Source organism: Saimiri boliviensis, chromosome 2 (genome assembly GCF_048565385.1).
Source record: "Saimiri boliviensis isolate mSaiBol1 chromosome 2, mSaiBol1.pri, whole genome shotgun sequence".
NCBI lineage: Eukaryota > Metazoa > Chordata > Mammalia > Primates > Cebidae > Saimiri > Saimiri boliviensis.
In genome coordinates this window covers 38144762-38170835 of record NC_133450.1, presented here as the reverse complement: position 1 = coordinate 38170835, position 26074 = coordinate 38144762, and the positions used below count along the sequence as shown (strand labels likewise).

At 35.5% G+C, this 26074-nt stretch overlaps 1 protein-coding gene across 7 annotated transcripts in view; it reads left to right on the top strand.

Annotated features, from left to right (window-relative positions):
• Positions 1-26074, top strand: part of FUT8 (fucosyltransferase 8) — a 438850-nt gene that overhangs the window by 268270 nt on the left and 144506 nt on the right. For all 7 annotated transcript variants that reach the window (XM_010335165.2, XM_003924438.3, XM_010335163.2 and 4 more), the window contains one exon: positions 7605-8034. In XM_010335165.2, coding sequence (XP_010333467.1) covers positions 7832-8034 — 203 coding nt within the window. In that variant the 5' untranslated portion in view covers positions 7605-7831. The remainder of the gene's footprint in view (positions 1-7604; positions 8035-26074) is intronic.

The window sequence follows — 26074 nt, the reverse complement described above, 5'->3', positions numbered from 1 at the left end:
CAGGTGGCTATTGAGCAATCAAAATGTGGAAGGAAATAAGATCCCTGCTCCCTTACCCACCAGACAGGGTCTTGCTCTGCCACCCAGGCTGGAGTAGAATGGCATGATCACAGCTCACTGCAGCCTCAACCTCCTGGGCTCAAGTGATCCTCCCACCTCAGTCTCCCAAGGATCTGGGACTATAGGCGTGCACCACCAGTTTTTAATTTATTTATAGAGACAGGATCTCACGATGTTACTCAGGCTGGGGAAATAAATTTTTAATTTTAATTCTAATTTAAATAGTTGCATGTCGTCGTAGCTATTAAAGCAGACAGTTTAGCTCTGGGTCTTACTATATCTGTCTTTCTGTCTATCTATCTAGTTACTAGTTTACCTTCAAATAATATACCTGTTCATGTGTAGTTAGGACTTTACTGTTAAGTACTTCCATTCCATCCCTCTCATTTTTTGTGTGTTTTGTTGTCATATGTTTTACATCTACATATCTTATAAACCCAATGATACATTATTGCCATTTTTGAGTTAAATAGCTTTTTATCTTTTAATGTGATTAAATTAAGGGGAAAGGTCTCTGATTTTTTTAGATTTACCCTTACTGCTGCTATTTTTATGGGTGCAGATCTGCATTTTTATCTGGTATCATACTCCTCTTTGAAAGATTTCATTTAATACTTTATATAGTACAATTTTGCTGGCACAGAATATTTTTTAACTTTTTTTTTCTGGAAGAATTTTGATTTTGCCTTTATTTGCCTTTGTTTTGACTTCATTTTACCCAGCAAAAGGTATTTTCGCTGGATATAGAATGCTCAGTTGCCTTTTTTTCCCCCCTCGGTATTTTAAAGATGCTGCTCCATTGTTTTTTGACTGGCATTCTTTCTTAACTATAGTGTGTTCTCATGGTTTTATTTTTTTCCTTCTGTATATAATTTTCTTTTTTTCTAGTTACCTGAAAGATTTTTCTCTTTCAGTTTGATTTTTAGCAGCTTTTTGTCTACATTTTAAATTTGCCTTACTAGCGGTTCTCTGCTTTCTTTGACCTGTGGAGGTTTTTTGTTTTGTTTTTATTTGATCATTTTTTTACTTTGTAAAATTCCCCCCAACTTCTCTTTAAATGTGTTTTCTTCCCCATTCTTGCTTTCTTCACATTCTTAAACTCCAATTACACCTGCATTAGATCATCGGATATTATACTACAGCTTTAAAATTCCTATTTGTTTTTTATATTTCAGTTTGTTTCTTCTCTTTGGGTTTCATTTTGAATATCTATTTACCATTTTTCAAGCTCACTGGTTTGTTTTCAGCTTTGTCTCATCTTACATTTCTTTTGAAGATCTTCTGATGTTTTTAAGTCTGTTTAGCATTTCTTCTTTGCTGAATCCCTTATCTCTTTTGTATTTTGTTCATATTTACCATGAAATCCTTTAATACACCAATTATAATTATTCTAAGTTTTCTGTCTGATCAAATATCTGATCCATTTATGAGTCTGGTTCTGGTGTTTGCTTTGTCTTTTGACTATGGTTTGTTTGTTTGTTTTTAACTTTTTTTTTTTTAAATATATCTCATAATTTTTTGTTGCATGCCAGACATTTTAAAAGGTCAAGAGCAACAAAGACTGACTTGAAGAGTATTTATGCTCAAGAATGGATACCCTTCTTTTTTGATAATATTTTTATACATGTGGATTAGGATGGGGCAGAGGTTGAGTCAGTCCAGCAGCTGTTGAGTTGGACTTGTTTTGTTTTGTTTTGTTTTGTTTTTGTCATTGTAATAGTTAAATTCACTGAATCAGAGACTTGAAATTTCTGCAGTAGTGGGCTGCCTGCTGGTTCTTCATTCTTCGTTTAGAGCCTGAGGTGCTGGAGTGTTTCCTCAGTGTTCCAGCTCTATCCTTAGCTTTTAGCACATCTTTGGATGCCCACATTACAGTATGATCATAGGACTTACTTTTATCATTAACTTTCTCTCAGACATTACAGTTTTGTTTGACCTTTGCCCAATATCTGAAAGGTTTTTCTAAATATTTTTTTTTAAGTTTTCTAGTTTATATGTAAGGCTAATCTAGTAGTAGTTACTGTTTTATGGCTGGAGACGGAACTCTGTTTAGTAACTATTAATAAATATGCTCTTGACTTCTGGTACTATTATAAAACCAATAATTGTAATTTTATCTGTTGAATCTCTTGCTATAAATTGAGTTTTGTTTTATGGTATGTATAAGAGGTATTAGCAGAATATATAAGGAAATGTGATTAAGATTCAGTTCTGGGCCGGGCGCGGTGGCTCAATCCTGTAATCCCAGCACTTTGGGAGGCCAAGGCGGGTGGATCACGAGGTTGAGAGATCGAGACCATCCTGGTCAACATGATGAAACCCCATCTCTACTAAAAATACAAAAAATTAGCTGGGCATGGTGGCGCGTGCCTGTAATCCCAGTTACTCAGGAGGCTGAGGCAGGAGAATTGCTTGAACCCAGGAGGCGGAGGTTGCGGTGAGCCGAGATCGCGCCATTGCACTCCAGCCTGGGTAACGAGCAAAACTCCGTCTCAAAAAAAAAAAAAAAAAGATTCAGTTCTGTCCTGCATCTTGAATGCTTTATTCTGTGCCCAAGGCTTTCTACAACTTGCTAGAGACAGAAAATAACACGTGAAGATCAGGCTTTTAACCTACTATGGAAGGTAGACATATGTATTAATTATTTATTGATTAATTATTAATATTTATTAATTATTGATACAAATTTATTGATAACAAATTACCTTTAGACTAAGTGGTTTAAAGCAACAACATTTATTATCTCTTGGTCAGAATTTAGGAATGTTTTAGCTGGATCCTCTGGCTAAGCTCCATCTCCTGGATCAGGGTGTTTAAAAAGAATGTGTTCAATATGTGGACCAAAGCTACAGCCAGCTCAAGGCTTGACTGGTGATGGTGCATTTCCAAGCTTGCTCACGTGGTTATTGGCAGGATTCAACAACTTTGTGAGGTGCTTGTGGCCTTAGGACTGAGCACCTTGAATCTTGTTGTCTGAATGCTGCCCTCAGCTCCTTTCCCTATGGGTCTCTCTATATGATGGCCCATAAGATGGTAGCTTGTATCATTAGAATGAGCAAACGGGGACAATGTGAACAAGACACAGGCGCTCCAGTCTTTTTGTAACCTTACCTTGTAAGTGAAATTCTGTCACTTTTGCGGCATTTTATTTAAGAAACAAGTCACTAGGTCCAGCCAGCACTCAAGAGGAGGAGTTGATACAAGGGCATGAACAGTGGACACAGAGATCCTTGGCAGCCGTTTTAGAAGCTGCCTACAACAGCAAGTGGCATATTAATTATGTAAATAATTATAAATGCGTCTATAAAATAATGCATTCAGTACATACTACATAATAATTTGTTGCATGGTGTGCTGAGGTGCTTCCTCATAGATGATTATTTTATTTAAGCCTTTCTAGTGTTCTCTGGGAGAGGTGGTATTTATCATCTCCAGTTTACAGACTGATGTTCAGTGAGGTTACTTAGCTATGATGCAGCAGAACTGTGACTCCATTTCTAGACACTGCTGATTCTAGCACCCATACTTTTAATTTCTATGTCTTGTCAGCATTAAAATAAAATTACTTTTTTTGGAGCACTTCTTATGTGCCAAGAATTATGATAAGTGCTTTATATATATTAACCTTATTTAAGCCTCACAGCAACTCTATGAAGTCTTCCTTATCTTACTGATATTACATTCTAGCTTCCAAATTCAGAAAAAGTACTTCGAAAAATCAAATATATTTGTTGTTCCAGAGAAATTAAACAAATATTCCCCAAAGAATCTCTGTAAATACCAAAAGAATTGAATCATTTAAATACTTCAGTACCTTAAAAAAGTGGTAGCAATCTAGCCTAGGCAACACGAGATTTTGCCTCTCTCTCTCTTTTTTCTTTTTCTTTTTTTTTTTTTTTGATACAAAGTCTTGCTCTGTTGCCCAGGCTGGAGTGCCATGGTATGGTCTCGGCTCACTGCAACCTCTGCCTCCCGGGTTCAAGCAAATCTCTGCTTCAGCCTCCCAAGTAGCTAGGATTATAGCCACCGGCCACTATGCCTGGCTATTTTTGTATTTTTAATAGAGACAGGGTTTCACCATTTTGACCAGGCTGGTCCTGAACTCCCAATCTTGTGATTTACCCGCCCACTGCACCCGGCCAATTTTGTCTCAAAAAAAAGTGATATCACTAATTAAATAAATTTGCAGAAAGAATCCTGGCACACTTCAGTCCACTTAGTATTTTACAGAAAAAGGGTACTATGTGAGCCTTAAGCAGTTATAAATTTGTAAATTCTTGAAAAGAAAACCCACTCTGGAAGAAATCTCAACAAACTCGACTATATAAATTTTAGTTGGAAATTAGCTCATGATATATGTAATTAATTTTGAAATATTTTTACTAATTTGAACTATTTTTTACCATTAGAAGGTAAACCATAAAACTCTTCTTGGCCGGGTAGATCACACCTGTAATCCCTGCACTTTGGAAGGCCAGGACAGGCGGATCACTTGAGGTCAGCCTGGCCAACATTGGTGAAACCCTATCTATACTAAAAATACAAAAAATGAGCCAGGCATGGTGGCAAGGCGCCTGTAGTCCCAGCTACTCAGGAGGCTGAGGCAGGAGAATCTCTTGAGCCCTGGAGGCAGAGGTTACAGTGAGCCAAGATTGTGCCACTGCACTACAGCTTGGGTAACAGGAAGACTGTCTTAAGAAAAAAAAAAAGAAAAAGAGAGAGAGACTTTCTTGGTCTTTTAGGCCAATTAAATTTAATCAACCAAGGAATGTCTTTTTACAAGAATGACAATAATATGAAAGTTTATTAATGACTTTATTTTTGAACCATTTCCTTATAACAACATTCTCTCACTTTCTGCTTTACCATTTGCTGTCTTAAGTAGGGTATAAATACAGTTTAAGCTGTATTCTTCAATGCCTACTAAGTGCCAAATACCATTCTGAGTGCCTGATACATCAGTGAACACAATGAACAAAATTATGGAGTTTGTATTTTATTAAGCATGGTTCAGACAGTAAACAGTAACCATAAGTAAGTAAGCAAGCATTCTTTGTAGTTAGTAGATAGGGAAAAAGTTCTGTACTTGTTCTTTTAAACCATGCAGAGGAAACTTGCACAGAAAACTACTTGTTTTTTAGTTTAACTTGGTTTTTTTGACCCAAAAACTGGGAATTTAAAAAATACTAGTAAAGACAAAAAAAACATGTGAAACATTCTCTCCAGAAACATAGTTCAAATTATGCTATTATTTAAGAAAATGACAATATTTTGCTTCTATAAAAATGTATTGCTTTTTACAACTCAAGTACTATGAATATTAATGTATAATTTAGTAATGTTTTAGATATTTTTGGTGATGGTTTAGAAAAAATGATAGTATTTTGTGTTATACAAATGTTATTCAAAATTTATGTTTGTGTAAAGTTTTTTTACTATTCAAGTTATGCTGGCTTTAAATATTATATTTTTATTGTAATTCCAAGGAAACTGTTTCAGCATGTCTTTTTATTATTTAAATTATTCTTTTTAAGAAAGCTACCTTTGCTTTATTTGTTTATCACAGTTTTCTGTTTCCTGCATTACTTTTGCTGTGAAGGGAAAGAAAATAATTTTAATACCTGATATATAGTTGACCCTCTGTAGCTGCAGTTTCAGTGTTCATGGATTCATCCAACTACAGATCAAAATATTTGCCAAAGAAACCAAAAAATCATCTATCTATATAGCATTTCCATTGTGTTAGGTTTTATAAGTAATCTAGACATGATTTAAAGTATTTCAGAGGATGTGTGTAGGTTATATGTAAATACTACACCATTTTATGTAAGTAACTCAAAGATCTGTGGATTTTGGTGTCTATGGAGGATCCTAAGGGACAACTGTATATCTTAATATCTTGGAATTATTAAGGGTATGCTATAGTTTCAGCATGTAATAACATTTTATAGTGTTGCATATGTTGTCAAAAAATTATTAATTCAAATGACTTACTGAATTGAATATGCCATCAGAGTGCATTTATTTTTTTAATCTGGTTTTAAGTCACAGAACCCTAAATATCTGTATTGTTTTTACATTAGATGAAAAGTAGGGGATACCTGAGTGTAGAGAAGTGAGAATTTGAAAGTTTTGAGAAAGGGATAGGATGAACAATGGAGTCAATAAAAAGGATGTTCTTTGTAGATTTATGAATAGTTATTAAAACAACAGACAACTTTTTACTTGGATTATATCTTTTTAATTTGGTTTGATTTTCAAACACTTCTCAGCAAGTACAATTCTTTTCATTCTATGTTTTAGCCAGTGTAAATCAGTAACATTAAGGTAAATGGTGTAGGGGTAAATGGGAAGGAAATAGAGGACAGCCATTTGAAGAGATTTTCCTCTCTTTGAATACTTGGTGTTTTAAAAACAATTGAGATTTAAGGTGAAAAGTAGAAAAACAGTGTTCCTGTGCTCTGATTTTTGAAGCCTCTTTATCTTTTCTGCTTATCTTTTTACTGCTATTTGATTGGTGATCAGGTGCCCCCACATTCAGTCTTGTATACAGAAATGATTTCTTGTTTTTTCTCTCTTCTCTTTAATGTGGAACTCTGTCTGGACATATGATTTCTCTTCTGTAGCTTTGAAATTATCAAAAGGTTTATAAAATTTAAAAAAAAATTGTAGAGATAGGATTTCATGTTGCCAGCTTGGTCTCAAATTCTGGGCCCAAGCAATCCTCCTGCCTTACCTCCTTCCAAAGTGCTGGGATTTACAGATGTGAGCCACTGTGGCTGGCCTGTCAAAAGGTTTTAAATTGTATCTTTGCCTACAAATTCTCTCTTTGGGGAGGAAGTAGTTTTGTTTCTAAGGGAATTCTAAGCCTAATTGTTGTAAAATGACAAATGAAGCCTGTAACCAAGCCTGGAAAAGCCTGATCCATTTGAACCTTTGCCTCTGCTATTTGGAATGACTGCCAGCTGGTTAATGGCTGTGATAACCTTTACTTGGCTAATATGCATGTCAGTTTTAGAATTTATCCTAAAAGTGACAATTTTCCTGTCACCTGCAGAGTTAAGTGGTATAATGGTAGCTCAGCAATAAGGGAAGAGAATGGAGTTGAGAACTGGTAGGAATGAACTCACTTATACAGGGAACATGGTTTTTTCTTGAGAGAATGAGCATACTAGCCCAAAATATGTGGTTGAGTACATTTTGTTTTTGATTGATTGTTCAAAGATGCAATTTTTAAGTCTTCATATATAAGCTATTGTATAATTATGTAAGAGGAAAAGAAAGTGATGATGGCACTTCAAGGACTTTCAGGCTTAGAACCAATTAGTCGGTTATCTGGTAGAGCACTAATGTACATGGTTGATTTTAGTATACAGATGAACAGATTTATAGCTTCTACCTTTTACTAATTATTAGGCAGTTAGGTTATCTTCTAGCTTGTTGGCCAGTCAACACCAATGTGTTTCCTTTAACGCCATGAATCTCAGCATATGCCATTTTATGTATCTTAAATAATTTAAATACATTTCTTACTCTTTCCACAGCATGTAGAGTCCATGAAGCACAGGACAATAAAGCTTCCTACACATATCACCAGAAGGATCTCTGTGAAAGATTCACCACAAGACTACCAGAGAGAATAATTTGTCTGAAGCATCATGTGTTGAAACAACAGAAGTCTATTCACCTGTGCACTAACTAGAAACAGAGTTACAATGTTTTCAATTCTTTGAGCTCCAGGACTCCAGGGAAGTGAGTTGAAAATCTGAAAATGCGGCCATGGACTGGTTCCTGGCGTTGGATTATGCTCATTCTTTTTGCCTGGGGGACCTTGCTGTTTTATATAGGTGGTCACTTGGTACGAGATAATGACCACCCTGATCACTCTAGCCGAGAACTGTCCAAGATTCTGGCAAAGCTTGAACGCTTAAAACAGCAGAATGAAGACTTGAGGCGAATGGCCGAATCTCTCCGGTAGGTTCTAAAATACTGAAGGAAGAATGATGAAATATTGTACTTTGTTTTTAGGTATAGTGCTTCATTCAGCTAGGAAAAATAGTTAATTATTTTTATAACCTGTTGTCTTTGCCAAAAGTTAAATATCTTAGCATGACAGTTTTCTATCTCCGTATATTTAATACAGAGTAAGCTTGTTCAACCCACAGCCTACAGGCCACAGGTGGCCAGGAGAGCTTTGAATGAGGCCCAACACCAAATTTGTAAACTTTCTTGAAACATTCTGAGATGTTTTTATTTTTTCTTAAGTTCATCAGCTATCATTAAGTGTACTTTATATGTGGCCCAAGACAATTTTTCTTCCAGTGTGGCCCAGGGACACCCCACTATAATTTCTTCATAGTTGCATGATTATTTCACATATAAATTTTAATGTAGAAAAATGGTGCCATTTCATTTATGTACTAACATTTCCTTTCTAGTATGTAGTTTTAAAACTTGATATGTTAAATGTAAACTATGATTTAAACTAGTATATATTAAAAATTTTATATGAACAGTAACGGTCTTAACTGGGAGGCTAAGTTAGTCTAACTGTAACTTATTAAAATGCAGAAACTAAAGTTTATCATTAAACAATTGGATCTGGAATGTGGAGAATGATTATCATTGCTGTTTCTAGTCTGTAAAAAATGTGACTTATCTGTTAGAAGGCATCAACTATTTGGAAAATCAAAATCTCCAATATATTTTCAGGGAGCAAGTAGACATAATATTAATAGGTGATCTCTGTATTTTTTTCCAGTTATTGAGGTAAAACATTACCTACTATCTTTTAATTCCTCTCTTTCATATGTGAAGATGATCATGTAGCTTGCTCTCCCAAACTAAAAAAGCTAGAAATGATGATCTGAGAGTCATTACTCCAGAGGTGGTAGTTGACCCTAAGGGAAGTGGTATAGTGAAAAAGAGCTGAAAGTTTATTTCTCTTTGAGGAACACGTAAGTTAAGGAGTAGAAATTGGAAACATCCATTGTGCAGAGAGCCTTAAGAATAGTTGGGGAAGAACAGCAGGAGAGAGCTTTTATGGAAACTGAGGAGCATTCTGTGAAGAAGAATGCAGTTGGCAATGTTAAATTACTCTTGATGCTGTAGAGAAGATACCCATGGTCCTTTCATTTTCTACTCTCACTGCCCTTCACTGTTTGTTTAGACTGAGATTTTTCTCTTTCTCTAGTTCCATAACTTTTTTCTTCATCATAATATTATTTGGGTCCTTTTATGTCCTATGGAAGACAATGCTAGATACTAAGATAAAAATGAATGAAACATTATTCTTGTCATTTGTAGTAGTAGTACCATTCAAGAAGATAGCAAGCGGTCAGGGATTAGAAAGTGGACAGAACTCCTTGAATTTTCTGTTATGTTCTTTCCTACTTGGGGTACTCAGGGAACATCATGGAGGAAGGTGATCTTTCAGAAAAGTCTTATTCATTCTAAAGATTGATAATTTAGGTGTTAGTAATAATAGCTGTCGTTTATCACATGCCAGGTACTGTGCCAAGGACTTTGCATGGATCATCTTACTGAATTTCACACTGTCTTTATGAGATGTTAGTACCATGTTTGTAACCATTTTACAGATTAAGAATTATAGAGATATTAAGTAATTTAATTTGCCAGAGGTCACACTTTTCACAAGTGGAAGAGGCTACTTTGAATCCCAGGAGTTTGACTCCAAAACATGAACTCTGAATAACTCTGTTGCCTCCCTGAGCAGAAAACAGAAATCAGTGACCTAAAAGTCTTAGGTAGGAGATCACCAAGAACAGCTACTATTCTAGTTGATTTGGGAGTTTGCTTTGGTTGTAATAAAATCTCCTTCTATATCATGGAAATTTTGCTCCTAAAAGATTTCTCCCCTTAACAATTTAGACTTAAAAATAATTGCTCACTTTTCTTATGGTTCCATCTTCAATACTGATAGTATTTCAATTTGTTTATTTCTGACTGCCAAATGTCTTGTTTTTGTTTCATGAAGGGAAAGCTTGACTTAAATATGGGGTTTTCTTTCTGCAAAATAATCTTTAAGTCTATGAAGTCACTTTCTTTCTTACATGTTGAAATTAATTTCTCTACTACATATAAATGTAGAGACTACTTCTAAGAGCTGAATCACATAAGTCATAATACCATGTAAGTATAGTCTGAAAACACAGACTAAGCAAATGAGCCCATGTTTATATAACGGAATAGAATTTCAGGAAAATAGTTTGTAGTTAAACTTACCATTATTAGGGATAATAACCTCCTTGGGCCCTTCTATTGACTTTACTGCTGGGGCTGTTTGTGTTTCATCCAAAGGGATATTGTTTTAGAGTCTCTGGCATGAAAGGAAGAGCAATGAGAGTAAAGAGCAATGGAGGTGCTACTAACATTGGGATTTCTTTTCCCTTATAGTCATTAAGTTAGTATCTTATACTCAGTTTGATATGTGTTTTTCTTCAAAGGAAATGGGTTCACAAGTCAGACTATAAAGGATTAATTTAGATGTTTATAACTAGGTCATTTCTTTGAGATAAAGCATATGGATTGGAGTTGGAAAGCAACACAGAAGCTTGAAACTACAAATTTTTTTAGATTCTAGACAATAATTTGAAAAGCAATTAACAAATCTTTCAGCTAGAATTTTCTGATTTTGTTGATAGTGTTAGAAATTTAGGAAAAGAATTTAAATATCATATCTTGGAGGGATGCAAATGTACAAGCATAATATATAGGAGGTTGCAGTGTCTTTGTGTAGATCTGATTTATTGATGAGTAATGTCCATACAGTAAAATTCATTCCTTTTGTCATAGAGGGCTGTGAGTTTTGGCAAATACTTAGTCACATAACCATCACAAAAATTATAGATGAATTCTACCACCCCCTAGAATTCTGTTGTTCCATCTTACAGTCACATTCTGTCCCCATCTCCTGTCTCTGGCACCTACTGATCTGCTTTCTGTCTCACTTTTTTCCTATTTGAGAATGTCATATAAATTGAATTACATAGTATTGTAACCGGGTTTTTTCTTGGGTGCTGGTGAGGCACAGCACCCCTGAGAGAATGCTGTGGGTTCTTGGCCTCCAGTTCCATAAAAAATAAGCGATGGGACCATTGCAGGTGCACTATATTCTCATAAAAGTAAATATTGGACCCAAGAAGTGTTGCAGAAAGGTAATTTTATTTAGGCAGAGAAAAGAGAGAAAGAGAAAGACTCACATGAAGAGTATGGAAGGGGATTCCAGAGGGGAAATCCCAGAGGGAGCTCCCACCATGTCGGGGGAATTCCAGAGAGATGGAAATCCGGCATGGGTGAAGGAGCAGGGGAATTTATCCTGGGAGAAATTCCCACCTTCCCAAGTGCCTCTGGCCAATGAAAGGAGTTCCTTAGAACTTCCGCTGGAGTGACTGACCTTTAGTCTGCGAAATTCAAACATAAACCGTTAAAACTCCCGGATAGGGAGAGATGGGAGGGGGGCATGATGCTGGGAAATTCTTGCCCTTAAAACCATACCTCATGGACCCGGAAAGGGAACACATTCCCTCAGTATGTAACAGCCTTTTGAATCTGGCTTTTTTCGCTTACCATAATGTTCTTGAGATTCATCAATATTATTGCCTATATTAGTAGTTCATTCATTTTTATTGCCGAGGAATATTTTTATTCTTTTTAAATGTTGAGTTGTATTCCATTATAGTGATGTCCTATTTAGCGTTGCTGTCACCGAAGACTCAACGCTGGATAGTTTATAGAGAAAGAAAGAATTTGGCTCCTGATTCTAGTGGCTGGGAAAGGTCCAAGATTGAACAGCTGCATCTGATGAGGGCCTCAGGCTGCTTCAGTTCATGGTGGGAAGTGGAAGGAGAGGAAGCATATATAAAGAGATGACATGAAAAGAGAGGAAACCAGACTCTTTTAAACAACCTGCTCTTTTGGTAACTATTCCATTCCCATGACAAGGAAAACTCAGTCATCTCTGAAGTAAGAGCATTAATTTTTTTCAGGAGGGATCTAGCTTCGTAACCCAAATACCTCCCACTAGGTCCCACCTTCCAACACTGCCATGTTGGGGATCAAATTTTAACATTCAGCATGAATTTTGTTTGGGACAAACCACATCCAAATCATTGCAAGATATATCACTGTTTCCCCCCCCCCCCCCACAAATCCATTCACCAGTTGAAGAATGTGGGGTTATTTCCATTTTGGGGCAGTTATGAACAAAGTCACTATTAACCTTTGTTCCATAAACTTTTGTATGACCATAGTTTTTGTTTTTCTTGGGCAAATACCTAGGAGTGGGATTGCTGTGTCATATGTTAACTGCATATTTAACTTTCTAAGAAGCAACCCTGGTTGTTTTTCTAGAGTAACTGTACCATTTTGAAATTCCTACCAGAAATTCTTGAGAGTTCTATGTGTTCTCTTACCTACCATTTGCTATTGTCAGTTATTTTTATTTTAGTCATTGTAATAGATATGTAATATTATCTCATTGAGATTTCAATTTGCATTTCTGTAATTAATGATGTTGACCTTTTTTATGTGTTTATTTGCCATTCATATGTCATCTTTGGTGAAGTGTTTATTCACCATATGATATGATAAAAAACAAAAGCGTAGTGCTTTAAATCAACAAATTATTTATTTGCTCTTGATTTTTCCAATTTGGGTTGACTTCAGCTAGGCTTTTTTTTTCTAATTATAAATATGGTCACTCGTGGCTGAAGTCATCTGGTGGCTCGATTGTGGCTGGGCACTCCAAGATGACCTAACTTGCATATTTGGCAATTAGGTTGACAATTAACTGGCTTACTTGAATATTTCTTTTCTGGAAGGATAGCCCAGATTTTTACACAGTAGTGTTCCAAGAGGGAAATAGCAGGTATTGGACGGCCTCTTGAGGCTCAGCATCAGAAGTAACATAGCGTCAATTCTTCCATGTTCTGTTCATCATTGCAAGTCAAGAGGCCTACTTACGTTAAAAAATGGAAGAAATAGATACCACATCTTGGTCAGTGAAACTACAGAGAATTTGTAGCCACATTTAACATACCATTCTCACCACAGAAATAAAGTTGAATAAATTGGATTAGGTCAAATCATGGTGATCTTATGTAGCCAGAGTTACGTATAGATCTGATTAATAGGTAATGGAGAACCATAGTTGGTTTTTCAGCAGAGGAATGGCATAGTGAAAATTGTTGAAGATTTAGATTTTCAGGTGGTTGTGGGCCATAATACCAGACTGGAGTTATTTCTTGGGAAACTCTTCAAGTGTTAGTCTAGATATGAGTTAATACAGACTTATACTGAAATTAATGATTGAATCTGTTGAATTTGATTCTTAGGTTTTCAGCATGCTTGTATTTCAATTTTCCCAGACATCTCTTTCTTTCTTATTAATTGCTAGCATGGTAGGCACATGTAGTGGGCTTTTTAAAAATTTAGAAATTGTCCAGGTGCGGTGGCTCATGCCTGTAATCCCAGTATTTTGGGAGGCTGAGGCGGGCAGATCAAGAGGTCAAGAGATTGAGACCATCCTGCCCAACATGGTGAAACCCCCTAAAATACAAAAAATTAGCTGGACATGGTGGCGGGCACCTGTAGTCCCAACTACTCAGGAGGCCCTGAGGAGAGTCTCTTGAGCCCGGGAGGTGGAAGTTGCAGTGAGCCGAGATTGCGCCACTGCACTCCAGCCTGGCAACAGAGTGAGACTCTGTTTTAAAAAAAAAAAAAATTCAGAAATTGTTACTTTCTCAGTCCTTTTATGCTTCATGTTAGTTTTGTTTCAGCCTTTAGTAATGTGAAACTGCTATTTGCTCACAGAGGTTTTGCTCCTTGGTATTTGAACCAGCCACATTGCTTCCCAGTTAGAGTTGAAATTTACCAGACAACACTTAGAAAATTGTTGGTTTGTGCAGAAACCCCCTTGAGCAGTGAATCTCAAACTGGTTGGATGTCCATTTCATGGAGTTGTATCTAAAAGGTGCTTAATTGACAACTTTCCTTTTAACCTTGTCATTTTAGGGACATTTATTTTTGAGAACACAACTTAAAAAAATTTAAATGTGGATTTGGGCTGATTAATAAAGTTTTTTGTTTGTTTGTTTTGATCTAGGAAAGGAGAAGAGATTTCTTCTGGAACTTAGATGCTAGCTGTAAAATTTTAAAACCACAAAGAACGTATAATTTCTAATTACCTGTTTTTCTGAGCTGTGTATCATACACCTATATGAATTACAGACAAAGCATAAATCTTCTGGTGGAGAAGCATAAATTTATCCCAAACAATGGAAGTATACTGAGAAAGGAAACTGAAGTGGTTCTTCACAGGTCATGTTTTACTGTTGTTTGAGAAGATGGTATTAAAAAGTGGGCTGCCTTTGTTCTAGTTGGTTGGTTGGAAGATTTGCTCTAGGCTGTCTTCTCTGTAACTGCTTCTCTCATACAAGAAGTATACATACAGTCTTAAAGCAAGTGAGATGGATCGTAATATGTACAGCACCTGCCATCTAATTTCAACCTTTCATTATATATGGCTTCTGCCTTTTCAACCTTGTATCCATTATTATTCATATTATCAATAATATCTTATTTTTAAGATATAAAGAAAGATACTCCTTCCCTGGGAACATTTCAGTGAAAACAAGATTCCTATCCTGACTAACCTAATGAAGCAGATATTCTCTCTTTGGAATTTCTTTGTAACTTTCTATTATTTTACTGGATTAAATTTGCTACCATTTTGTTTTGGATTTTTTTCTATATTAATGAGGTATTTACTTAAAATTTTTCCTTCTTGTGATGTCTTTCAGGTTGGTATCAAGGTCATGCAGGCCGATTCTCTTCCTTGGAAAAGTTTGTGTAAAATTGATATTCATTCTCTTTTAAATATTAGAATTCTACCAGTAAAATTATCTGGGCCTGGAGTCTTTTTGTGGGGAAGGATGGTGGTGAGGAAGGAGAACATATGGGAAGATTTTAGATTCAGAATTTCGTCTCTTTAATAGAAATCGGACTATTCAGCTTTTCTGATTTTTTTCTTATGTCAGTTTTGTTGAGATATGTTTTTCAAAGCATGTGTTCATTTTATCAGTATATTCAAATGTTCTAGCATAAAATTGTTCTTATTGCCATTTTATTTTCCTCTCTGTATTTGTATATATTCATGTTCCCTTTTTCATTCTTAATATTGGTTGTTTGTGTTTTCTCCTTTTATCTTGCTAATAGTTTATCCATTTAATTTGCTTTTTCACAGGACCCACCTCTGTGCTTTCTTTTTTCTTTATTGTATATCTGTTTCCTTTTTTTTTTTTAATGTCCTGGAAAGCTTTAAAATTCTCTCTAAGCACGGCTTTCAGTTGTATTCTGTAAGTTTCAATGATGTTCTATTTTTGTCATTAATTTAAAATATTTTAAAATTTGTATTGTGGTTTTTTTTCTCTGACCCATAGGTTATTTATTAGTTGTTACTTAATTTCCAAATTGGACTAATCTATTTATCTTTCGGATTTTGATTTCTAGTTTGTTCTTCAACCACATAGAACTATATTCTGTATTTCATTTCTTTGAAACTTATTTAACAGTTCAGCAAATGACTTATGTTGTTGAATGCTTAAGAAATGTGTATTCTCCTGTTGCTGGTCTACTATATATGTCATTTAAGTTAGGTAGGTTAATTAAGTTATTCAGATTTATTAGTTTTTATAAACATTCTTTTATAATTGGTCACATATTTATCCTCTCTATTCTTTATTCCTTCCTGTTGTTCAGTTCAGCCTTAATAGTATCTTATACTATTTGTAGTGCAGGTTTGATAGCAATATATTCTTTCAGATTTTCTTCTTTTAAAAGCTTTAACTTTCATTTTTAGATATTTCTATCGAGTATAGAATTTAGTTTAGCAGTAATTTTTAAAAGCATTTTAAATAGGTCATTTCATTGATTCCTGCCTCTCATAGTCACTGAGAAGTCTGCAATTTTAAGAACTGTATCTTTCTCTTTGGCTGCATTTACTTTTTTTTTTTTTTGGTCTTTGGGGTTAAGCAGTTTACTGTGAGTTCCTAAATGTGGCTTTATTTGTTTTTATTCAGCTATGTGTTTAGTGTTCTTTGTGTTTAGTTCACTGAGCTTCTTAAATCTGGGAGTTGATGTATTTTATCAGTTTTGGAAAACCTTCGCTATTTTTTCTTCAAATACTGCTTCTGAGCCATTTTTTCTCTTTTTTCCTTATGAATTCCAATTATATGTATTGTTAAACTTACTTTTGTAGTGTCTCACATGCCTTTATGTCTTTCATAATCAAATTTCTCTTTGCACTTTATTTTGTGTATTTTCTATTGAGCTGGCTTCCAGCTTATTTAACCTGTCTTCTGTTTTGTTCATTGTACCATTAAACACACACAGTAATTTTTTATGTATTTTGATTCTAGAATATTCACTTGGTTCTTTTTGATAATTTCAGATTTCTTTGGAAATTCTCCATTTTTCATCTGTGTTGTCCATGTTTCTTTTAATTTCTTTAAATAGTTATTCTAATATAACATGTTTTCTGGTAAGTTTGATTTAACTTTTGGTTGCTTTCTTTTCTTACTTTTGATTACTAGTCAAATTTTTCTGCATCTTAGCATGTCTAGTAATGTTAAATTTTATACAGTATGTATAAACGCACTATGGAGGCTATGACGTTGGAGATTGGGCTTAATATTTCAATCCGTTACAATCAGTGATTGAACATGACTATATGTGGTTTTAGTAAAACCTAGCCCACTTTGTTTCTTCCCTGTTCCTCAGGTATAATTCTTCTAGGCTTTTTATTGACAATTTGGTAGATTTCTTTTCAGACTTGAACTATAGGACATTTCCTCTGCCCTTCGGAGGTTTTGAGCTTTGCTCTTTGGTCTCTTGCTCCTTGAAGCATCTAAATTTGACATACATTAAGGAGAAAACTAGCTGTAAATTTAAGGCCTCAAGAAGGACTTTGTCTTGTAAATATCATAAGACCATGAGAAATTTCATTCTGTCTTAAAATTACTGTCTAGCTCTGGAGCCATAGAATCCAGCAAATCATTCATGGAGAAAACTTGCTATGTGTTTAGTGCTCTTGCAGTTTCCAACTTTTCACACCACTCTTCTGTGTGATCCCTACCCAGAATCAGCGAATGCTTCTCAGGTAAGAGCATAGCTAGTTCCAGCCTGCTCTGGAATTTTGGTTAATTTAATCCCTCACTTCCACAGCTCTATAATGCCTTTAAAAGGATTATATTTACCACGTTTTTTTTTGGGGGGGGAGGGGGATGGGGCACAGAGTGGTTATTGTCATTCTTATAATAAGAATAGGATTTGCTATGTTCTATTATATTCTATTTGTAACCACATATACACTACCTGTATTAAAAGTGGAATTCATTTATCCCAGTGTTCCTGACATATAAGATTTCCGTAAGTTCCTGTGTCTAGATCCCTAGAACCTTCTTGGTTCTTACCCTTTTAAAGACTTGTTTCTTTAGGTTTTCCTTTGGTTCCCTTTAACCTTCTATTGTATACTTTAATTGCCTTAATTGTGTGGTAAAGAAAAGCAAGAGTTTAAGTGGATTTGAAGTTTGAAATGTTAAAGCAAATTAAGTATGGCCTGAGAAGGACTTCTGTTGGTCTATATTTGAGTCCTTGTGGACGAACTGTAACCTAACTTAAAGGTAGACAAGATTGAAAACCTAACTTAGGAGTATGCGTCTAAATAGCTGAGTCTTGGCCAATCCCAGCAGCCATATTTCAGCCGTTCACATACCATTGAGCGTTCAAACTGTGTTCACGTAAGGCAAATGCTGAGCTGTAACCAATCTAGTTTCTGTATGTCATTCTGATGTCTGTATGTCCTTTTTTTTGTCTACAAATTTTCTTCTACCATGTGGCCGTGCTGGAGTCTCTCTGCCGTGATTCTGGGTGCTGCTAGATTTGCAGATTGTTCTTAAATTTAATTCAGCTGAAGTTTTTCTTTTAACAGTAACTGTCAGAGTAATCTTTTTCAGTGACTGATACAATTAGCCTGTTGGGAGAAAGACCAGGATGAGATACAGATAGGTTGAACTTAATGTGCTTATTGAACCTATCCAAAAGAAAATTGAAAAGTGAGCCTAGAACTCAGGAAAAAAGCTAGGGTGAGAGAGAAATACGTGTTTGGGAATCACACACATAGAAGTGATTGCCAGAAAATGTGTAGCACAAAGTAAAAATTTCTGCCTTCACTTCAGGTAATCCATAATTTCCCTAAACACTGGACTTGGAGAGAAGGAAGTATGAGAACAGCATCAACATCCTTAGGTAACAGGGCCAGCAAGAATCTCACATGGAAGAAAAATTCATTTTTCAACCACCACGTCTGTTCCATGGATACAGCAGTTGATTATATGTATTTTTACATACTATTGCCATTACTAGGTTTTGTTAGGGACAGAACCTTGGCAGAATAAAAGCACGTTTAGAACATAATGCTGTTTTCATCATGATTTGTTATGTTGTCTTAATTTTCTTCTTCATACCCAAAACTTGAATTTATATAAATAAATATACTTGGAAGTAAAGTTTATGTGAAAAAATGCCAAGGTAGGGGTTTTCAGGCAACAAAAAAGTATTAAATCAGTTGTTCCATTTAGAACACTGTGATATAGCATTGTTATCAGCTTTTTCATGTGCACTAAAAAGTATAACCCCATTTAAACTCAATATATGAAAATACAGATTTACACAGAAGATAAAAGATATAATAGTCTTTAAAAAAAACCAGCAGATTGTTTTGTGAATTTGGACTCAAGGTTTAACCATCCACTTTGCCCATAGTCATATACGTTTTTTGTGAAGCTAGGCCTGCCAGTGTATAGGCACAGTGAATGGCTTATAATCCTATTATAATCCTATTCATAGGAGAGTTACAACTCGTAATTTTATGACACTTTTCTCCATCAACTAGGTCTTGGATTGCAGTGGGAAACAATGCAAGAAAAGCTGTTAGCTTCTGCTTTTACTCTTACCGTTTCAATAGACCTAACAGTAACATTAGCAGGAGGCAGGAACGGCAAGACAACAACAACAGCTATTAATATGTGTTACTGTGTATCAGGTCACATTCTAAGCTTTGTACATATATGAACTCATTTAATCCCTATAGCAGGCCTGTGAGTAAATACTCACATTATCTCCATTTTATAGTTGTAGACAGAGAAGTACAGTTAAATAACTTGCTGAAATTTCTACAACTGTGAGTGATAAATCTGGAGTTCAAATTTAGGCTCTCTTGCTTCATAGTTCACATTCTTAATCATATTGGTATGGTGGCTCTAAAAGTCACTGCTTTTTCACAGAAAATGTGCAGTAATCCTTTTTTTCCCCTAACACCCTTTGTGTGTTTTTTATATGGGTCCAGTAGACAAGACCACAGACTATAATGTACATTCTCTTTCTACCAGATTTCTTTCTTCCTCATTTATCATTAAGCAGACTTAGCAAGGAAAATTATCAGAGATAAAGAAGGGTCATTTCATAGTGATAAAGTAGTAATGGGACATAACAATCCTTAACATGTATGCATATAACAACAAAGTGTCAAATACCTGCAACAGAACACATGAGGCAAGGAGAAATAGATAAATTCACTATTATACCTAGAGACTCCAGCACCCCTCTTACAGTAATTAAAAGATTAAGCAGGCAGAAAATCAGTAAAGATATAGCTGATGTGAATAGCATTTTCTTCAACTTGACCTAATTGACATTTATAGAATACTCTTCAGCAGCAGCAGAATAGACATTTACCATTGAAAAACCTGTCTGTCCTGATGTATTCTATGTCATTTGGATTGGGGAGTTTCTTGTAAAAGGTTGTCTTGTCATAATGAATAGGGAAGTCTGTGTATTTGGAGTTGGCTCAGTGGGGAGGACTAGGGCTGTAGAAATTTATTCTTTTCAGGTGGAAGCCTATTATGTAGTGAAAAATTTCTTTTCCTCGTCATTTCAAGCTTTGCCTACTCCCTATCCCCAACAAAGATGGTTCAGTAGAAACTGGAATATAGGGTAAGATCATGCTTTCTCATTAGGAGTCATAATCACTTTCCTCTTTCATATTAATATATTCATATGTAATATCAAAATCAAGAAAAGAAAATTAGAGTAAGGTAACTTTCAGTATTTGGAAAATAATACATGTGTTAAGACTTGTGGAGGTAGCTATATGATTTTGAAGAGTCAGTAAAGTAAAATTTTTTGTAAATCAAAAAGTATAAACCATTAATATTACCACTAGGAGGGAAATTGCAAAGCTTAGTGAAAGGCACTGGACAAATTGTGGTGTAAAAAAAGGAGTCCAAGCTGGATGTACTGGCACAAGCCTGTAGTCCTACCTGTTCGGTAAGCTGAGGCTGGAGGATCACTTGAGTCCAGGAGTTCTAGGCTGTCGACTCCAGTGATCATGCTTGTAATAGCTGCTGTACTCAGTCTGGGCAACATAGTAAGACCCCATGTTTGAAAAAAAATAGGGAGTCAGGTTTAGTAATTCATTCATTTATTCTTTTAATTATTTATTTTAGGTTCTTTAGAATTGTTAGAGAATTAAATGCAACTGATTATATCTAGCCTGTTAAATGGTATATTAGTTATCTTTTTCTACATAAATTATCAACCTAGTGATACAAAACCTAGTATGATAATAAAATAATTTACTATCATACAGTTTCTTTGGATTAGGAGTTCTTGCACAGTTTAGGTGGTGCCTCTGCTTTGGGGTCCCTCACAAAGGTACAAAAGGTGTTGGTTGACTGGGTCTGCAGTTTCATTTCAAGGCTCAGCTGAAGAAGGATACAGTTCTAAAATCGTGGTTGTTGGCAGAATTCACTTTCTTGGTTGGACTAAGGGTTTCTTATTGTCTACACTGGAGGCTGCCTTCAGTTCCTTTCCAAGTGGACGACTCCAGAGGGCAGCTCACACCGTAGCAGTTTAGAAGGATACAGTTCTAAAATCATGGCTCTTGGCAGAATTGACTTCCTTGTTTGGACTAAATGCCTCAGTTTCTTGCTGTCTGTGAGAGGCTTCTCTCAGTTCCTTTCCAAGTGGACCTCTCCCAAGGGCAGCTCACACCGTAGCTTGCTTCATCAAAACCAGCAAGGAAGAGAATCTGCAGGCAAGGTAAAGTTTCAGTCTTTTAAAACACAATCATGCAAAATACATCCCATCACCTTTCAATATTCTGTAAATTAGAACAAACCACAGGTCCTGTTTACACTTCGGGAGGAGATTTTCTGAGGCCTTGACCACCAGACAATAGAAGTCAGTGGGAGCATCCTACAGTCAACCACCATAGCAGGGATTGTGTGTGTATGTTTTTTAACATGTTTTATTGTGCTTAATAATAACACTTTACATATATTACCTTATTTAGAAGTTAAGAGATTTGCCTCACACTGCATGCTTAGTAAGTGCTAAAATCATAAGAACTGAAAGAGTCTGACTCTAGGTATTGTAGAATAATATAATAGTTTTAATTAAACCTGAAAAGCTTTTTTTTTTTTTGAGATGGAGTTTCGCTCTTGTTACGCAGGCTGGAGTGCAATGGCGCGATCTTGGCTCACCGCAACCTCTGCCTCCTGGGTTCAGGCAATTCTCCTGCCTCAACCTCCTGAGTAGCTGGGATTACAGGCACGCACCACCATGCCCAGCTAATTTTTTGTATATTTAGTAGAGACGGGGTTTCACCTTGTTGACCAGGATGGTCTCGATCTCTTGACCTCGTGATCCACCCACCTCGGCCTCCCAAAGTGCTGGGATTACAGGCTTGAGCCACCGCGCCCAGCCCTTAAACCTGAAAAGCTTTAAATGGTACTTGTCTGTTTTAAAATGTTCTAGAATTGAGGTAGGTAGCATTTTTACAGCAATAAGAATGCTGATCTGGTTATTTATTGTTACCACACGATATTCAGACTAAACATTTCAATCACAGTGAATTTCATTATTTGTGGCTCAATCTCTTGCTTCTCTTGCTTCCTGATACAAAGATTGAGGGGGCAAATAATGAGCAGCTTCTCTGAAAAATACCCTCTGAGGAGGAATCATAAGCCTGGCTTGAAGGCAGGGTTGCTGAAAAGATACTTCATTTATTAGATGTTGCAAGATCACTATTTTATATTCTTTGTGTGAATGACGGCTTTGGTTACTGGATTCCAGAGGCCAGTATTTTTTTCTATGAAATGTTTTCTAATTCATATAAAGTGAATTCTTTTTCCTCTTCATTCCTTTATTTTATTTTATTTTACTTTTGATAATAGTCTGAGTGTGCCTCTGGATGGCTACGATCAAGGGTATAAATTTGCAAGTAGTAAAGAAATATACCATTACTTAAAAATCATTTACCTTTGTTGTGAAGTTCCTTTCCTCCCTCTCCCTCCTTTCTTCCTTCCTTTTCTCCCTCTCTTTTTCCAATTTAGAGTGATTTCATATGGCAAGACTTTAAATTGTTGTACTTGTTTAACAAACTTGTTTGTTTAAATTGTTGTGATTGCATATGGGAGGACTTTAAATTATTTTAACTTGCCTTTAATTTTATTTATTTTATGTGTGACTTTTTCCTGTAATTATATGTATACAGTACATATGTAACTTTCATACATGGGCATTAATTTTATAGGTGTGAGTATAGAAAATCCTATTTGGATAGGATATCGAAAAAGGATACTTTTTGGATAGTCTGACCCTTTGTTCATTTAATGACAAGTTGATTATTCACTAAGAAGCAGTTTTCTTGTTTGTTTGTTTTGTTTGTTTGTTTTGCAACAGAGTCTTACTCTGTTGCTTAGGCTGCAGTGCAGAGTGGCCCAATCTGGGCTCACTGCAACCTCCACCTCCCAGATGCAAATTATTCACCTGCCTCAGCCTCCCGAGTAGCTGAGGTTACAGGTATGCACTGCTGTGCCTGGCTAATTTTTGTGTTTTTAGTAGAAATGGGCTTTTGCCATACTGGCCAGGCTGATCTTGAACTCTTGGCTTAAGTTGATCTGCCCGGCTCAGCTTGTCAAAGTGCTAGGATTACAGGCGTGAGCCAGAAGCAGATAATTTTGATGAATATAGTTCAGTTTTAAAAATACAGATAAAAATACAGCTGGAATTAGTCAATAGGTGACCACAAATAAGTGTAGCTTTTATGTAAATAATCGTAACTATTTAAGTGTAAATTGAATTTGACTTTCTCCTCACTACAGATCTTTATAATAGCTCACTTGCTAGAGATGGCTCACTTGTCTGCTTTTTATTTTTATTATTATTATTTTTTTGGTTTGCTTAGCTTTAACAGTGGTTAACAAGCTATGGCCAGTGAGACAAATCTACCCGTTTTTGTTTGTTTGTTTCTTTTTTAGTGGCTTCAAGGCTAAGAATGGTTTTATATTTTTAAATGGTAGGATCAAAAACAAATTCAAAACAGAACTTGCAAGAGGCCATTTGTGGCCACAAAACCTACATAGTTTGTTCTCTGACCCTTTATAGAAAAAGTTTGCTAACAAAAGTTTGTGTGAACCAGGATGTTTTCATTGTTAAGTCTTGTCTTTTGTAGTCTCTGAGTTGTTAGGCATGTTGCATGTCAATATGGACATTCTCTGAAATAAAAGTCCAACTATTGATACTATTCTTAGGTCCTTGCTTTACTATCTATCTTTTGTGCTTGTTTTTGTTTTTCCCGAGACAGTGTCTTGCTCTGTCTCCAAGGCTGGAGTGTAGTGGTGCAATCATGGCTCACTGCAGCTTTGATCTGCTGGGCTCAAGCGATCCTCCTACTTCAGCACCCCGAGTAGCTGGGACCGCAGGTGTGTGCCATGATGCCCAGCTAATTTTAGAGATGTGATCTCCCTATGTTGCCCAGGCTGGTCTCGAACTCCTGGGCTCAAGCAATCCTCCTGCCTCAGCCTCCCAAAGTGCTCGGATTACAGATGTGAGCCATCATGCCTGGTCTTACTATAAATCTTTATAAGCTTACTTTTTACCTCATTTCTACTTGCTTTTATTATATGTTCAATTATTCTAATGTTTTTGTGTCTCTGCTTCCTGGAGGCACCTTGTATTTAGTGCTGAATTGGCTCTTAGGTGGAGAGATCTGATCTGGTATGCTTAGAAAGGAGCAGTCTAGTGAAATGGAAGGCCTGGGCTTCAAAGATTTGGATTTGGATCCCAAGTTGACCACTTATTAACTTAGCGATCTTAAAAAGTCCTGTAATCTTTTTGATCTTCAGTTTCTTCACTTTAAAAATGGCAGTAATATCTATTTTGCAATAAGTATAAAATGAGCTTAAAAATATATAGAATAATTTTGTATATTAGTAGGTCTTCAATAAGTAGATTTTTAGCTGATAATGGTAGCTGATAATACAAAACACATGATTTTTCATGCTTTCATAGAACTCAGAATGTTTTCATTTTTTCTAATGTAAAATAGTTAACACAGTGGATGAGAGAATTTAGAAAACCTTACACATTCTTCACAGTGATTATTCACCTTGAGGTAAATCATTTAATCTCTTTGGGTCTAGGATCTACGATTGTAGGAAAGGTAGATTGGGATAGGTGATCACATTCAATAAATGTGTTTATCAAAACAGAATAGTTAAATGATATACTAGGTTAAATAGAAGCATAGAACTGTCTTTATTCCTTATAATTCTAGTCTTAAAGCTGAACAATATGATTTTAAAAGTGTTTGATGCTTCTAAATATGGGAATTATAATTGCCCACCCTAAACTTTATTTAGAATATGGAAATTTTAATTATTCATTAGCACTACCCAGACTTGTAGGGAAGAACACACCATTCTTGCAGAAAGGTGTCACATGAATAAAAGTGTTACAATCTTAAATAACTAAATTGTAAAAACTTAAACTTTGGATTTGAATTTTTTCTTTTGTATACAAATGCTACATAGGCAAAGTAAATTTGCATGAACTATTTAATATAATACATGAATAGTTGAGCTGAGGGGCTTGATTAAACATTCTTTATATTTTATTCTTTTATCCTACTGATGGTGACTTCAATAACTTCTTGATAACTGAAGATAAATAATAGCAGGAAATACAGCCATTGGGGCATATTGATTTCAGTATCACTTGATTTGTGGATGGTACACATCTGCTACAAATTCCTTAGAAAAAAATTACCCTGGGCTATTTCTCACATTTCTTTTAGGCAAATTTGTATTTCACTATGAAGATTTCTTTTGTTTTTTTTGAAATGGTTACATTGACATCTTTTAATTCATTTAGAGATCAGGCTTGTCCAGCTTGCACGCAGCCTAGGACAGCTGTGAATGCAGCCCAACACAAATTCATAAACCTTCTTAAAACATTATGAGATTTTTGTTGTTGTTGTTGTTAAGCTAATCAGCTATTATTAGTGTATTTTATGTGTGGTACAAAAAAATTCTTCTTCCAGTGTGACCCAGGGAAGCCAACAGATTGGACACCCCTGATTTAGACAAAATAATGGAACAAAATAGTTGTTTACTTTGGAGATCAGTATTCTAGGCAAAGCTGTTTGAAGGAGAACAAATATAAATAGATTTCAATGTATGTATTAGAGCTAGCCTATGAATTACAATGGCTACAAGGAAATATAGTGTAAAATAGCACACTCTGCTTCTCTTGTTACTGTTGCTTGTTCAAATAGAATGAATTTGATTTTAACCTAATCTTTTTGTTCTTTTAAAAAAAATGAATGCAAAAGCTGTTGCTTAACAGAGGTATTTCACATCAGAAATGCCTGAGGTTGGTGAAAAACTGAGGTGCACTTAATGAATATGGAATGCTATATCTGCAAATAAAGACAAAAGGGACTTTCGAAAGTGTAACTTAATGTTAATTCTCATTTTTACTTAATAGCACTTCAGAATATTATCTATTTTACCACTTGTTAGGTGCAGAAACTAAGTGACTTGTTTTTCTGCAAGTCAGTGGCAGAAGAAGAAATAAAAGTCTTCCGAAG